The 16,123-nt window shown below is 38.0% G+C and overlaps 1 protein-coding gene across 1 annotated transcript; it reads right to left on the bottom strand.

The window, feature by feature from the left end:
* Positions 1-5,892: 5,892 nt before the first annotated feature.
* On the bottom strand, positions 5,893-9,206 carry LOC115928502. The gene is made up of 5 exons (XM_030995755.1): positions 9,062-9,206; positions 8,341-8,446; positions 7,569-7,637; positions 6,628-6,692; positions 5,893-6,093 (listed from the first exon to the last, which is right to left on the bottom strand). The coding sequence occupies exons 1-5, from the start codon at positions 9,122-9,124 to the stop codon at positions 5,893-5,895; spliced, it is 504 nt and encodes a 167-aa protein (XP_030851615.1). The 5' UTR covers positions 9,125-9,206.
* Between the last annotated feature and the right edge of the window lie 6,917 nt (positions 9,207-16,123).

The following is a 16,123-nucleotide window of genomic DNA, read 5'->3' as shown; positions in this document are numbered from 1 at the left end:
ATCTCAATGTATGGAATTTCATAAGTTGACCTCTGTGACCCTTGACCTTTGACATACGTGCTCCAAAATCTAATCAGATTGTTTTCCTATAGTGATACACACTATCACTAAGTTTGAACTTTAAATCTCCAGTGGTTCTTGAGATATCATGATAACAATCTCAATGTATGGAATTTCATAAGTTGACCTCTGTGACCCTTGACCTTTGACATACGTGCTCCAAAATCTAATCAGATCGTCTTCCTATGGTGATACATACTATCCTTAAGTTTGAAGTTTAAATCTCAAATGGTTCTTGAGATATCGCGCTAACAAACTCAATACAAGGAATTTCATAAGTTGACCTCTGTGACCTGTGACCTTTGACCTACGTACTCCAAAATCTAATCAGATCGTCTTCCTATGGTGATAAATACTATTCCTGAGTCTTAAGTTTAAATCTTAAATGGTTCTTGAGATATTGTGATAACGGTCAAACGGGACGGACGGACGGACGTACGGACGGACGTACGGACGGACAACCCGAAAACATGATGCCTCCGGCACCACCTTCGGTGGCGGAGGCATAAAAACTGTTGATTGTCAAAACAATGAGATAGCAAGAAAACAATGCACAAATAAAAAGAGAGACACATCACACATATTTCTAGGCAAATATGGTACATGATTTAATGTATTTTAATGTCATTTTATGTCCTCCAGATTCAATTTTTTTTTTTCTTCTCCAGAATGCGGGATTATCCCGCAAAAAACAGGGCACTTGGCAGGGCTGCATTTATTAGCATGTAAAATGTCAAGGTTATGTCCAAGAAAATGTCTAAAATATTGTCTTTCATCACTAATTTTGTGCAGTATTACAAATTTATATTACATGTACATTGTAGATTGTCCGTATGTACAGAAATCAGTTATTAAGTGTAGTTACACATTGCATCTAAATGTACATAAGTAACTTAGGATAATAAATATGACTACTACAGGGACATTCAATGGTAGGTTGAGTGGGTGAAAAGAAAGATTTTTAGGGACTTTTGGAAAATAGAAAGAGCTGGTAAAGCCAGAATACATGGAGGGAAATCGTTCCAGAAGCATTGGTGAGGGTGACTTTGTCTCCCTCAAGTGTGAGAGTCCTCACACTGTCTGGATTATACTTTGCAGAATGTCTCAAGACTCTAAACATAACGAATATGAATTGTCTATACAGTAGGCTTGCGGGTGCACCATGTGAGATAGAGAGAGGGTTGAGGAGTTCTGAAAAGGACTCTGACTCTGTAATCTTTCTTGGGGATGTGTAGTCCTGAAAAGGACTGTTTGTTACCTTTCTTAACTTATAGTTCTAAGGAGAACTATAGCGCTTGGAGAGAATGAGTGGCTCGACATTTCGAACAGGTCGACTATCCGTCGTCACATGAATTGTTTAATTAGTGGTTTCTGAGATATCACAAGCTTGGGTCTGTTAAAGCTCATGTATAAGGTTATTATTATAACAGCTATATGTATACACTCCCCTAAACTATCGCAATGCTTTGCTTCAGACAGCATGTGTGTATGTAGTTAATGCAAGTGTAACAGTCTTAGTAGGTTTTACATGTGTGTTGTGCAGGTTGCCATTGTTATAATTTACATCCCAGGACAGGTACCGGGTGTCTAAAATTTTTCCTTTTGCCAACCTCTCATATGTTTAATATCGCACTTGAGGGGATAACAAATTCACAGCAGCTTGGTATCACTTTTATCTTCCTATTTGTCATGTAAAATCAAAGAAATGTGACCAAAAAAAATTTAAGGGCTTACCGAATGAATCGAATATAATCTTGAATACTTATTGGCATAACGTAAATTGTATTGGTTACCTACTTCTAATCTTTTATGTATTTTTAAATCTTATATTAATAAGTATTTTATGCTGTTATAATTATTCATCATGGAATAAATGTTGGTCAGGTACCTTGTAAAAAAGTGCATATCAATCATTAGCTGAATCAATGTCATGACAATCCAAAACTGCACTTTTAAAAATGAACACTTGTAGTACCGGTATCTTTCCTGAATAAAATCTATTTTGCAGCAAAAACTTAAACGGTAAATGGCACTAACGTGAAGGTACCAAAGGCGAGTTCATTAAAGATAGCACTAAATCTTACCATCTGTAAACAAACATCCTCTCACCCCGAGCCTCAATTACATGTAATAGTGCTTAGGCACCCTCAGTTAAGGTGTGTAAATGTTTTTCAAGTACCATGTTATGGATGGTATTCTCTTCATGAAATGTCTTGTAAATGTGCAAATGGTATTAGGGCAACTGTAAAATAAGACCATGTGATGGTGCTGGCTATGCTAATTATGTTTGTCTTGCAATTCTGTAATGTGTGTTTAATTTATTATAGAATATAGAATATTATAGAAAATTTGATGTGATCAAAGTGTGTATTAATTATTAGATTGGGTGTATATTTGATTTTGACTTGTAATTGTATTATTCGCATGCATTATATGTATACAGCATTTATATCCAAGTACTTCAATGAAAAAAAGATATTTCAACCCAAAGTAAATTATATCTCAGGACCTGTGTCACTTTTTGTTATATGGTGATTTAATGATCAGGAATTATCACAGGATAATGAATAAACCATACAAATATATACATGTATGTCAATCATATCTGTGCTCATTTGTACTCTGCATGTGGTATCTAATAAGCTGAAGAGTGGAGCAAGAGAAACAGGAGATTAGGTAGACTAAGTGATACAAAGAGAATGATAGAGAGAAAAGGGAGAAAGGAAAAGAAAAGACATAGAGAGGAAAATGGAATAGTAATTCTGATTAGAAACAAGTAGCTCTTGGGTCTTGATTAAGTTCTAGCAGAAAGTGAACCTAGAGATTAAGAGAGAGGGAGAGATGTTCTTGTTGATTTTATTTCCAAAATCAGAAAAATATACAAAATTAAATGTTTATTCATGTACATAAATAACAATCGGAGGAAAGCCCAATTCAGCAATGTTTATATACCATTTCTATTCTTCCTTGGGGTCCTTAGAGAGAGAGAGATAGAGAGATTGTATACACTTAAGATCTTGGACAAATTATAGAGCAAGAAATGCCATTAGATAGGAAAATGTTTTAGTCAATTAGTACCATTTACATACGTGTACATATAACAAAATGAAAACGGCTTAAACCCAACTTTAGAATGCATGTACTTGATCTACTAAGAGTTAGTAAAGAACATATGCTAACTTAATTGATCGTTATTGCATATGGATGCCTACAATATTTCACAATACACTTTATGGGGAGTTCAGAAATATATCAGATCAAATCACAAATCCTGTTCAGACAAGACACAGTAAACTACCTGCATAATTCAAATGCATCAAATTTCACCTATCGATGAAAGGGAAGGGAAAATATTATGGGGAGAAAAGAATAAAACTCCATGGAACAATATCCTGTATGCATACAAGATACAAACATGTGGAACACACACTGTTGATTTAAATTGTATTTATTTTGTTGCAGTATTTTCAAGTGGTTTACCTTTTACCAGGTTTGTATAATGTTTAATGAATTCCTTTAATTGGCTAATGTTAACATATGGAAGAAATGATAGATTGCCACAGTTAGCTTTTTTTTCACACATACAGTATACATATGCGAACCATAGACTCCAAACAATGTGGCAGTCCGGGGTGCAATCCACAGCAAATATACAGAGTTAAGAAGCTTAGAAATCCTTCAAGGTACAAAGGAAAGCAGTCAAAATATGATCATGAGCAGATTTTAAAAGTTTATTGTTGTCGTAGAATGCAGTTATCCACCTCAGAACTTTCTCTTTGGTCCATAGGTGCCTCCTGTTTGTGCATCAAGCCGCCTCTGTAGGTCAGAAATGGTTCTCTTGAGAGACGAGATCTGCTGGTCAGCTTCCGCTTTCACATTCGATAGTTTCTGAAATAAATCACAAAAAAGAAGTGGATATCTAATTGCACCATCTTTCCTTTTCAAAGACTTGTCCATTTATAGTCCTTGGCATGTACGGTATATCTATTTTCTATAGTTAAGGACTGATAAAATACCAACTGTTCATCATTGATAATAATGGTCAATTTTGAAATCAGCCAAAATTTTTGCAACGACTCAGCCAGCCGCTGAATAAGCGGGGGGGGGGGGGGGGGGGGTGGGGGGTGAGAGGACATATTTTTTAGGTCATCCATTAGGATTTTTTTTTTTTTATAAAAAAAAAAAAAAAACTCAAAGGGGGTGGGGGGGGTTTCCCAAAAACATACACTTTAAAAAAACTCAAGGGGGGGTTAACCCCACCCCCCCCCCTGCGTACGCGCCTGATGTGCAATATGAAGCCTGATATGGAAAGGTGTCGGGGCCTGAAATCAGGCGTATCCTGAAAACTGGCAATCCTGGAAAGGGGTTAGAGAGAATAATGGTAGAAGGACAGAAAAAAATAGAAACAGATGCAGAGATCATGGAGGGAACAGAAAAGGAAGTAGGAAGAGAGACTACATAATTATGCCAGAGGGAAACAGAGGATAAATCACAGCAAACTTCTTTTTTATGCTTACCTGTCTGAATATATCACTGCCTCTGTTTGCCGTCTTTGAGCTCTGTTGCTGAGCTCTCGTGATTTCTTTCTGCAGCTTCAACAATTTGGCATCATACTGTGATAAAAGAATATAATCACAATAGAGGCCTTTAAAAAGCTTGCTCTCTCTCTCTCTCTCTCTCTCTCCCTCTCACTTATTTTTGGGGCACACTATTATTAACAATCTTCATCTAAACTTCTCTTGATATATATTCAAATCCACTTTGACATAATTAAGCACTTGAAAGAAATGAAAAGTAACACAGAGAAATCATATCACATGTTCAAAAACAGTTGTTCATTAAATACCAAGGAAAGGAAGTGACAACTTACATCGTTTTTTATCAGTTTTATTTCTTCTCTTTTTAAATTTTTTTTTTTAGAGAACTGTATTATCTGGAAGTAAAATTTCACATCTTCATCGGATAGATGAGGCCTAGTTGAGTATTGCACAAGGGAGTTTGGGTAAACATGTGGACAAGGGCGGATCCAGGATTTTGTAAACAGGGGGCCATAATGCTTGAAAATTCAGACAAGCAACAAAGAGAAGGAATATTTCATTTTTCAGGTGGTTTTAGTTATTAATATTTGAAGGAGTACAAACCACAGTTCAGGGGGTACACTTTTGTTTGTGTACTTTTGACCAGTTGCAAGTGCCCCCCCCCCCCCCCCCCCAAAAAAAAAAAAAAAAAAAAAAAAAGAATGCCCCTGTAACGTAGCAGAAATGTGTTAAATATTGTGCAGGATCATATTAGAGAAGAATGCTGTTGATAAAAAAATGGATAAGAAACTCACCTCCAGCCTAACTCTAGCCACTTCAGTCTGTTTCTCTCTCTCCAGCTCAGTTAGCTGCTTATGAAGTTTACCAATCTCATTCATCTTGGACTGTAAACTCTCTTTTAATAGACCAACCTCCTTCTCTCCTACAAGAATTGATTTGATTCAATAGCGAAGTCAGGATTGTCATAAAAGGAGGCACCATGCTAAAATACTAAATATTCTTTTTAAGTCATGTTAAATTTGTACAGGACGTAATATTATATTTCATACTAACAGATGGTTATTGTAATACATTGCTTCTCAAGAATTTATTACAAAACATTATGCAAAAGATGTTTCTGAAATCGGATTATTGCACTAACATTGTCATCCAACTAAAAATCATTTTACTTTCATGACAAAACACAAAAGGGGCCTTTGTTTACTAATAACTGGAATCAGATTAAAAGCTTCTAAAAATTCAAATTTTTGCCTTGATACTTATCAAAATTAGATGTTTTAATTACCAGTCATTATCATCCATTAGCCACTATCCTCCCGTTGAAGATAACTGGTTCCTTCGTACTGAAAATGAAAAGGTAGTCTAACTCTAAATAATGTTGCATTAACTTACTCCGTGCTGTGGTAGTCTCTAGGAGTTCATCTATTTCCTGTTTGTGATTCACTTCGAGATCTTCTATCTTCTTCTCAGACATAGTCATAGCTAGCTTGTGTTCCTAATTTTAAGAAGAAAAAAAAAGAAACACAAAGTTTACATTAGAAACAGAAATAACTATCGGATATGATTCTTAAATAATCTTCCCAGGTGGACAGTGGAACTAGATGTATTCTCAGTGCCAGTGGAACAACCATCGCTACTGAAGACTGAACTCACAGTCTATATAGGTGAATTGAGATACTTGACCAATGACTCATGATATGTGTCAGTAAAAACTGCAAAAAGGACGCTTTCAAGACTCTCATTCTACAAAAACTTATAACGTGGCAAACTGAGCAAACTATTTCTTACACAGGATATTTTTTTTAATCCATCATGCTAAAAACGAATTCAAATCAATCTATGATCTGCAGATGAGAATTCAATGTGAATGTAATGTAATACTTGCAGTGTAATTTGACAGGTTATTGTTAGTTGAAAAAACAAATATCTATGAGAGTCAAACATTTCTGCCCTTCATATTAGTTGTAATGTAACGTAAGTTTTTACAAAAACTCTCTTTGTAAATAAGGATGGTTTCTAAGGCACTTACCTCTCGAGTAATAGCAAGCTCATCTATAACATTAGTGACTTTTTCTTTGTGTTCTTGGTTCTCATCTAAATGTTAAAGATAAAAACAGACTTGAATATATTGAAGAAAGGGAGGTTTTGAAAGCATACAAAATAGACAGGGCGGTAGAAAGAGATACTGTAGATCTATAAATTAAACATAGAGAAAAAGAGAAAGAGGGAGATCAAGAGAGGCAGCTAGAGAGAGAAAAAGTAAACAGATTAAATTTATTGCAGACTCCACTGCATATTCATTCCAAATTAAACCATTTGCCTATGGGATACAGGTGGCTTATGTATTACAGTCAATGTGACTTACATAATTCACCAGTCAAGGAGGTAATCTTGGATGCAATTTATTCAACTGTCAATATTTTTGTGTGTTTTCTTTTTATTCTGTAAAGATTACTTGTACATGTCCATGAAATGGCTAGAAAATAAAATTATAGATTGTGAGTACAACAAAAAAATATGCAGAATGTATTCCTAATATTCATCATATATCATCTCTGTTAGATGTGAAAGTATCGTAATAACAAATCGTACAAGCCTAGATCGAAGCCATGTTGTTTTTCCTTTGTCATCAATTCTAGTTCCTTGTCAGTAGAGAGACAGTTACAAGAACACAATCCAAAAGACATTTAAAAATTCAATCAAAGGGCATTTTCCATACCTAACTTGCATGTCTAGATTTACGTTTATTATGTAATAAATCCTCATCATTCTTGCACCTATTTACGGGTGAATGATGCAGAGTGGATCAAATTGGTTTCACATGTAGGTTGACTTCTTGAAAGCTTTTGTGACTATATTAAAGCCTTTGTTTTATCAGAGTCAATTTTCTTTGAGTTTTATACATGAATACATATTGAAGATCGAGACACACTGATCAAGAACGCCAATTACAAACATTTGGAATACAACCTTCAAGATTACACTTCAGCTTTAGCATGTTCTGAAGCTTGGTTACCATCTCTTGAGCTTGTTTGAAATCTGAAAATAAATGTAACAAAATGTCACAAGGATTCTGATGTTCTCTTAAATTCATAGCAGTAGCCAGCAAGATTTTTATAAGCAAACTGTATATTAATATCTATACTATTTTATACCTTTTTATTTTTATTTTTAAAGGGACAACCTGTAACACAGCCTCTGAATTGAATTTGAGGAAACTGGACCAAGAAAAGTAAATTTCTCTGCAACAGATTTTTCAATATATTTCAATCCATTGACACTGGCATCATTCTTGGTTCTTTTTTCATTTGCCAGATCCTGGGAAACAATGGCATGATAACCCAAAGTGATGATTTCATTTCAATTCTAAGTTATAGAGAGATGCAATAAAATTAATTTTAAAAAACAATTAAAAAAAAACAGTTTTACAAGACTCCAGGTATAGGTCTGTGAAATATTCAGAATAAGAGCTTAACTTCTATTAATAACAAGTTTCAATAATTTGTTATAACTTAGTTACAAATTCATTGTATTTCAGAGCAAATTTGATATAGAACTTTCATGAAACAGGGCACTGGTTGTTACCTTGTATCAGTGTTATCCTGAAGAAAATCAAGGGAATTGCACAGAATATGGTCTAATAAACCATTCTTTGCCATGTTAGTTCGGGGAGGCAGGACAAAATTCCTCTTTGAATAGAAACATCTCTAGATCACCATAAATTGTCAGTCTGAGGGAATACCTTTCATTGTTCCTGCATGTCTCTCCATGGATGATTCATACTCTCTTTGCAGAAGAGCAACTTCGTTCTCTAGACCTTCCTTCTCTTGGATTAGCTTTTCATGAAGCTGTTTTGGAAAACAAAAACATCTTAAAATCAATGTAGGAACATTTCTCTTCATTATAAATTCTCAGACATTCATTTTCAGACTGCATGACTGCTTAAATTCTTATTCTGGATAATACATTGGGTTTTGTTTTATTTTGTTTGTATAGGGGGAATCTAGCCTTTATTTTCTTTTCTTTTTTAAATAACAAAACAAAAAATTAACTAATAGTAGTGCTGTTTATAATTAGTACAGGAGAAAAAAAAAACTCTTAGGCTGTGATAAAGCATTTAACTGTACCAATCCAATACAGAGAGATTTAATTAAAAGTTTTAAAAAAACCTTGAAGATTTGTTTAATAAATTTTACTTGACCTCTAATAATATACTTTGTCTAGTTCTGTTTCTTTGTTGTTGGCTTCTTCTTCTTCTCCTCCTTCTTCTTCTTCTTCTACTTCTTCTTCTTCTACTTCTTCTTCTTTGTCTTCTTCTTCTTCCTCCACTTCTTCTTCTTCTTCTCCTTTGTCTTCTTCTTCCTCTTCCTCTTCTTCTCCTTCTTCCTCTTCCTCTTCTACTTCTTGAATATTTGTGTGGGTGTTCATTACCGCTATTTGCATATTAATCTATTAATTCATACCCTGTGCAAAGAAGTAAACTCCTCCACCACTTTGTCCAAGTCGATGCCCTTTGTTGACGACATGGCCTTTGATCTGGACTATCAACAAGAAAAAATATGACAATCTTGAGACTTTTTATGAATCCCCCAAGACCTGACAGAAATAACCGTCTGGTATGGGGAATTCTTTAATAAAACTGACATTTATCAACCTTTCCCAAACTCAGACGTTGCCCTTGGCGCACCTCTAACAGATTAGCAATTTTCACCGAAATCTGACGAAAAAGTTTGTCCCCAGTTTTTCTTTATCGAGATTTAAGAGTTTGATTCATCAATTAGACATGTGAAACAATTTAGATCTAATTGATATAGTATAAGATTATAATTCTATTTGAAATTTAAGTTACTGAAGGAACAACAAGAATCATTTATTGTCTTGCCAGGGAAAAGGGTTAGAATTTACATGGCTAATTCTGCTGCTGTTTTAAAGTGACACGTCTTGGAGGAGATATTGGTATGGGAGCCAGTGGAGTGCACATGGTTGCAGTCAGAGATGTAACTTGAGGCAGTCCGTGTACCCAGACGTAGTCTCAGCAGAACAACCATCGATATTGCAGACTGAACTGAAGCTTTCGTTCTACTTTTTGGACCCAACGTCATGAATCAAATTTTGGAGAATTTCCACCCGATTCTTTTCATTAAAAATTGGCAAGTCATAGGGATGAAAATCTCCCTCCAGGACATGCTTGAGGTAATTTCATCTTTACCCAACCCCCAACAAAAAAGACAAAATTCAGATAAACCTAGTCTAAACCAGTTTGCACAAAAGTGCAAATGATAGTTTTATACTGGTTGCTAAAGCCTAGACTATGCCACAATAATGTAAATAATAAATTCTTCTAGATCAAAACATGATCTATTCATTTTAACGGTCAAACAATCTAGCTCTACGCCTACGGTTCTAGGACTAGTACTAGGTCTACTACTAGTCCGGGCCCAGGCCTATGTCATGAAGTTAGGTCTAGATCTAGTTTCACTTTGTACTTGTATACATGTAGCAGAGCTAGTCTAGATCTAGGGTCTATGCAAAATCTTCTTATAGATCTAGAGGTCTACATCAATATGGGACAAGTAAGCCTTATTTACAATTACAGTCCTCCCTATAGTATAGATCTACAACTATTCCTGTGACTAGACCACTGTGCAACGTCCAAGTTTAATTACACCAAGATACTATTAAGTAGAATACACCAAGATACTATTTACTAGATCCGTCGAGCCCAATGACGACACCGCAGATCAAGCAGCTCGCAGATCCTGCCAGAGGGTCACCATCGGCTTGGACTCCCGAGCGGCGAGCCAGGGAATTTGTGACAGAGAGATAGTGTTGAATGAAATTTATTCACAATGTTAATAGAATCTAGACTATTTGTCTATTTTCAATAATTGTCCTCCTCTTGTAATCATTCTTTCCGATGTTGCGCTCTCTCTCTCTCTCTCTCTCTATACCAAATTTTGAATTTTGGATCGAATGCTATATAGGTCTAGTCTATACTTACAAGATTGCTTGCAAATATGGCACCTGTGCTTGGAGAGTTTAGCCAGCTATTAAATCAGCTAGAAAGCGATCGAGGGGACGGAGCCCGGCGCTTCCGTCCGGGGGGCTCGGGCAGGCCGCGAAACTGCGGGTGAGGCCCCATCTAGTACGAGGCCCATGCAGACAGGTACCTGTGAACTCGTGATCTACCGTAGATATAGAACCAACATCTGGACTCCGTAGCTCCGGCCGGCTCCGCGTGGAGTTTAATTATGCGTATGCCTAAAAACGTATACCAATTGCTCCTAAGCTACGGCTCCCATGCACCCCCCCCCCCCCCCCCCGGCACCCCACCTTGGCTACCCACGATCTACCAAAATACACAACCACAACAACCCACCACCACTAGTCCACTAACCCCGACGGCCACCATCACCAATTACCCACCACCATCACCACCACCACTGCCACCACCAAGCCACCACCACCAACACCACCGCCACCACCAAGCCACCACTACCACCAAGCCACCACCACTACCACTACCACCACCAAGCCACCACCATGCACCACCACCATGCACCCCACCAACACTCCAACCCACCACCACAAGTCCACAACCCACCACCAACAACAACCCCAACCACCATCGCTTTGACCAAGCTTCGCTGCCTCTTAAACGAATTGGATGTCAAATTATTTTTTTGGTCAGATTTTATGTATACAAAAATAGAATGTGTTTAAACTTTAGTCAATTTCTATGTTGTTAATATTATTTTATTTGTACACGGCGGAGAATCTTTGTGCTACTCTGTTGAGATAAAATGAATTAATTGATAGATAACTAAACTGTTGTAAAGGGAACTATAACAAGATTTTAATAATCTAAAAATGCACAAAGCAACAGGAAATAAGTTTAAAGCAACAATCCAAATTGAGTCCATGAACTTTTTTCGACGAATTTGTAGGCCTATCAGGCGATCAATGTTTAACAGAGGTGAAAGATTTTTATCACCATTGAAAATTGAATTTGACAGGTGGGCATGTTGACGATAATATATTTCCTGTTCTAATGGTTTTCTAAGTGTGAGGTGGTCGAGAACTCGAAATCAATGACAGACAGATCCTGTGAGAGGGCCAAGCAAAGAGTGCCGGCTTGTCTTAGCACTCCGCCCTCTACAGGTCACATGGTAATTTCCTAACCCCTTACATCCTTCCCCACTTAAAACGTCATCGCCCTCGATGACCGAAGGAACAATATTCAAACCATCAACTACCAACAAACGTATAACACATAATAACCTTGCCACTAAGGTAGCACGTGGCGACATAACATGCACCTATATTAAACTGCATCATTACCTGTATCTTTCCACTACAGAGCGGTCCCTTTAAAAGTCATTGTGCAAGCTCGCAAAAACACAGCAGTGGCGGATCCAGGGGGGGCCGAAACGGCCGCGGCCCCCCCTATTGGCGGCGCAAAAAAAAAGAGAAAAAAAAAAGAAAGGAGAAGAGAAGAAAAAAAGGAGAAGAGAAAAGAAAAGAGAAGAGAAAAAAGAGAAGAGAAAAGAAAGAAGAGAGAGAGAAAGAAAAAAGAAGAAGATACCCCCCCCCCCCCACCTCACTCCCACTCCGGGTCGGAGGGACCGATTTTGTGTTCCCAAAATTTCCGATAAAGGGTTACTTTTCACGCAACAAAGTCCGGCCCGTAATACACACAAATCCGGCCCGCACTGACTTTACACACCGAAGATAAAGGGGTGCTTTTAAACTAAGAGAGGGAACATACATGCGCGTACCCTAGATAACACTGAGTGGGTGGGGGGGGGGGGGGGGAGGTGGGAAGGGGAAGAAAAAAGTCGGGTGAGAAAGGGGGAAAGACAAAGAAAAGGCGCTAAGTGACAGTAACGACGAATATTAGGGAAAAACTGTAATCGGGAGATTTGGGGTCATTCCAGAAGGCTTGGAAAACGTTATTGAATAGAGGGGGCCGGGCCGGCCGCATAAAATCTCGAGCCACGGATTCAAAGTTAAACGTTACAAACAGCCCCTGCTTTTTGAAAAAAATTAAAAAGGGCACAATATTTTGGATGTCTTTCAAATAGAAGCTATATACTAAACAGTCAAATTTTAAATTAACGGTAGGGCCGCTTCACAACTCTTATTTTGCCCTTGGATTCAGCTCATACCAACTCGCTTGTGCTTATATTTGAACTCATGTTGGTAGTGATAATGGACAGCGGCGGCGATCCTGGGCCCGATAGAGGGACACGTCCCCCCGGAAATTTAGATATTTAGCTAGAAAGAAATATACATGTAGCGGAAAGAACGTACATATTGGACTAAAGGATTTTCTAGAATGCATAATTTCAGCATTCTACATTGCAAAATCTCGCTTGGTCGCTACGCCCCGGCCCTCGCCCGATAACACAAAACTAAGATGTGACGCTCCCGGTTGCGATTATTTTATGGTTGGTGTATAAATAGATCTTTTTTTCCCCTTTCATTTCTACTGACCTAATTGTATGCTATCACAATCATGTTTGTTTCATTTTCCCTTTAAAGCATGCGTAGCTAGGGGCAGTAGGGACAGTAAGAGGACATAGGACGAAAAAAAGGGGCAGACAAAGAAACATTTTTGACAAGTCTAAAACGGTACAACAAATCATCTTCTTTCTCTAATAATTTAATGAAACATTAAGCTTCTGCGCTTTGCGCTGGAGGGGGAAACTGAATTCAGAGAAGGATTAAGAGTCGGGAATGGAACAACGAATTATTTTCTTTCTCTAATAATTTCATTAAACTATGAAAGGTCTAAGCTTCCGCGCCTCGCGCGGAAGGGGGAAAATGAATTCGAACAAGGATTAAGAATCGAGAATGGGACAACGAATCATCTTCTTTCTCTAATAATTTAATGAAGCGTCAGAAGCTTACGCGCTACGCGCGGGAGGAGGAAAACTGAATTCAGACAAGGATTTAGAGTCGAGAATGGAACAACGAATCATCTTCTTTCTCTAATAATTCAATGAAACGTCAAAGCTTCCGCGCTTCGCGCTGAAGGGGGGGGGGGAAACTGAATTCAGACAATGATTGACAACCGAGAACGGTACAACGAATCGTCTTCTTTCTCTAATAATTTAATGAAATGTAAAAGCTTCCGCGCTTTGCGCGGGAGAGGGGGGGGGAACTCAATTCAGACAAGGATTAAGAGTCGAGAACGGTACTCTTTCTCTAATGATTTAATGAAACGTTAAAGTTTCCGCGCGAGGGGGTATGGAAACCGAATTCAGACAATGATTAAGAATCGAGAACGGTACAACGAATCGTCTTCTTTCTCTAATAATTTAATAAAACGTCAAAGCTTCCGCGCTTCGCGCTGGAGGGGGGGGGGAAACTCAATTCAGACAAGGATTAAGAGTCGAGAACGGTACTCTTTCTCTAATGATTTAATGAAACGTCAAAGCTTCCGCGCTTCGCGCGGGAGGGGGTATGGAAACTGAATTCAGACAATGATTAAGAATCGAGAACGGTATAACGAATCCGTCTTCTTTCTCTAATAATTTAATGAAACGTTAAGCTTCTGCGCTTTGCGCTGGAGGGGGGAATCTGAATTCAGAGAAAGATTGAGGGTCGAGAATGGAACAACGAATTATCTTCTTTCTCTAATAATTTCTTTAAACTATGAAAGGTCAATGCTTCGCGCGGGAGGGGGAAAACTGAATTCAGACAAGGAATAGGAGTCGAGAATGGTACAACAAATCGTCCTCTTTCTCTAATATCAATTAATGAAAGGTCAAAACTTCCGCGCTTCGCGCGTAATGGGGGGGGGGGGGGGGGGGGGGGGGGGAGGGGGAGGGGAATAGCGAGCTGAAAAACGGTCTGCGCAATTTTCAAATTTCCGGCCCCCCCTATTGGAAAATCCTGGATCCGCGCCTGCACAGTATACACTATAAATACATATATACAAATATAAAGACATCCCAACATGGCTAATTAACTGACTGTTACTAGCGTCGAGACGTCAAACCCAGCATAAACCGTCTCACCAAAAAGTTATCTCCCAACCTACAACTATGTTATCTATCGCCATTAAATTCGCACATAATGTCTATAAATCAGCGCTTCATGTCCAAATGTCAACCACGTATCACAAGCGGTAATTAAGTATAATGGAACCTCAATAAAAATGAATGGGGTGACCCAATGCTGGACGGGTCCATACCAGACCCCAAAACAAGCTTAACAAGTACATAAAAAGGCATGTGTACATGATATACAAAAATCGTATGCAATATCTTATCGCATATCTTTCTTCTTTGTAAATATCAAAAACCAAAAATAAAAATTGTTGCTAAAAGTCATATCCTGTCTCTAAACAAAAACATAATCCTCTATAACGCTATCAATCAAAACTATAAGACCAAAATATAGCAAAATGACTAAAATTCAATCAGGGGCCCTTGCTATCGGCCTAGCAGTTCGTAGTTCTGACTGATGTTGCTGGACATACGCCGCCGTCCACTTGGGTTCGAATCCCATCCTTCGGTCGCCAGTTGTGAGGTGGTCGAGAACTCGAAATCAATGACAGACAGATCCTGTGAGAGGGCCAAGCAAAGAGTGCCGGCTTGTCTTAGCACTCCGCCCTCTACAGGTCACATGGTAATTTCCTAACCCCTTACATAAGGAATTGACAATTTAAATTCAGTCGTAGCAAGCTGTGCTCCTACGCTTAAGTATCTTAAGTGGTCTAGCGTTATCTCTTGTTTAAAACATTATAACGAATATGAAGTTCTAATATATCTGTTGCCAAATGATCAGTCATAGCTGTGTGCTCTTACGCTATATTTTAAGTGGTCTAGCGCCATCTCTTGTTTAAAACATTATAATTTAGTTTGGTTTTCGTTTTGGTTTGGGGGTTCGTTTTGTGAGTGCTAGTGCTAAGAAAGCATGTGTATTTTTTTAAAGTAAGCAACCAGGGGACTTACGGCTTTAAGTCTTCTCCAAGGGACTTGGTAATGAAGATTAATGCGCCTCACCAAAGGGCACTATATAGCGCATCGACCTGGTTTCGAACCCAGGACCGTTACGCGTGATACTGCTTGACAACTGAGCCACGATCGCGTCTCCTTCAAAAGTTCTTAGTGTTGCTTTGTTTCACTCTCGTAAAAAGATATACCTGGTCCCCAACATTTTTTCCCTCTAATTGGATTTAGTTATCCTTCGTCTAGCGTCATCTATTAATTGTTTAAAACATTATAATGACCATAAAGTTCTAAATAGTGTTGCTTTTTTAAACACTTCCTAGCTCTCGTAAAAATATTTAAAAACTATGCAATGAGCAAAACTGATATATCCCCCCCCCCCCCCCCTCGTCATAAAATAAAAAATAGCAAAATAATAAACTCTCGGCTGTAATATCATAACTATACATGGTTTACATTAAATGTCATAACGATCTGCCTAACCTGCGTACTGCCAACTCGTGAAGAAAATTGGAGACGAGGTTGTCGATAGAGCTACACGCCCTCTATCTATATCTAACAACA

Source organism: Strongylocentrotus purpuratus, unplaced genomic scaffold, assembly GCF_000002235.5.
Source record: "Strongylocentrotus purpuratus isolate Spur 01 unplaced genomic scaffold, Spur_5.0 spur5_scaffold_3, whole genome shotgun sequence".
In the NCBI taxonomy this organism is placed as follows: domain Eukaryota; kingdom Metazoa; phylum Echinodermata; class Echinoidea; order Camarodonta; family Strongylocentrotidae; genus Strongylocentrotus; species Strongylocentrotus purpuratus.
This window is presented reverse-complemented; position numbering and strand designations above follow the sequence as displayed.

Bases quoted from the DNA above. Each gene is read 5' to 3' on its own strand.
- LOC115928502 (XM_030995755.1), bottom strand. From the start codon at position 9,124: ATGTCGTCAACAAAGGGCATCGACTTGGACAAAGTGGTGGAGGAGTTT. The intron at 7,638-8,340 runs GTATTCCCTCAG...ATTTATTTTCAG, and splicing joins ACATGCAGGAACAATGAAAG to ATTTCAAACAAGCTCAAGAG. The intron at 6,693-7,568 runs GTTGTATTCCAA...TTTAACATTTAG, and splicing joins GCTGAAGTGTAATCTTGAAG to ATGAGAACCAAGAACACAAA.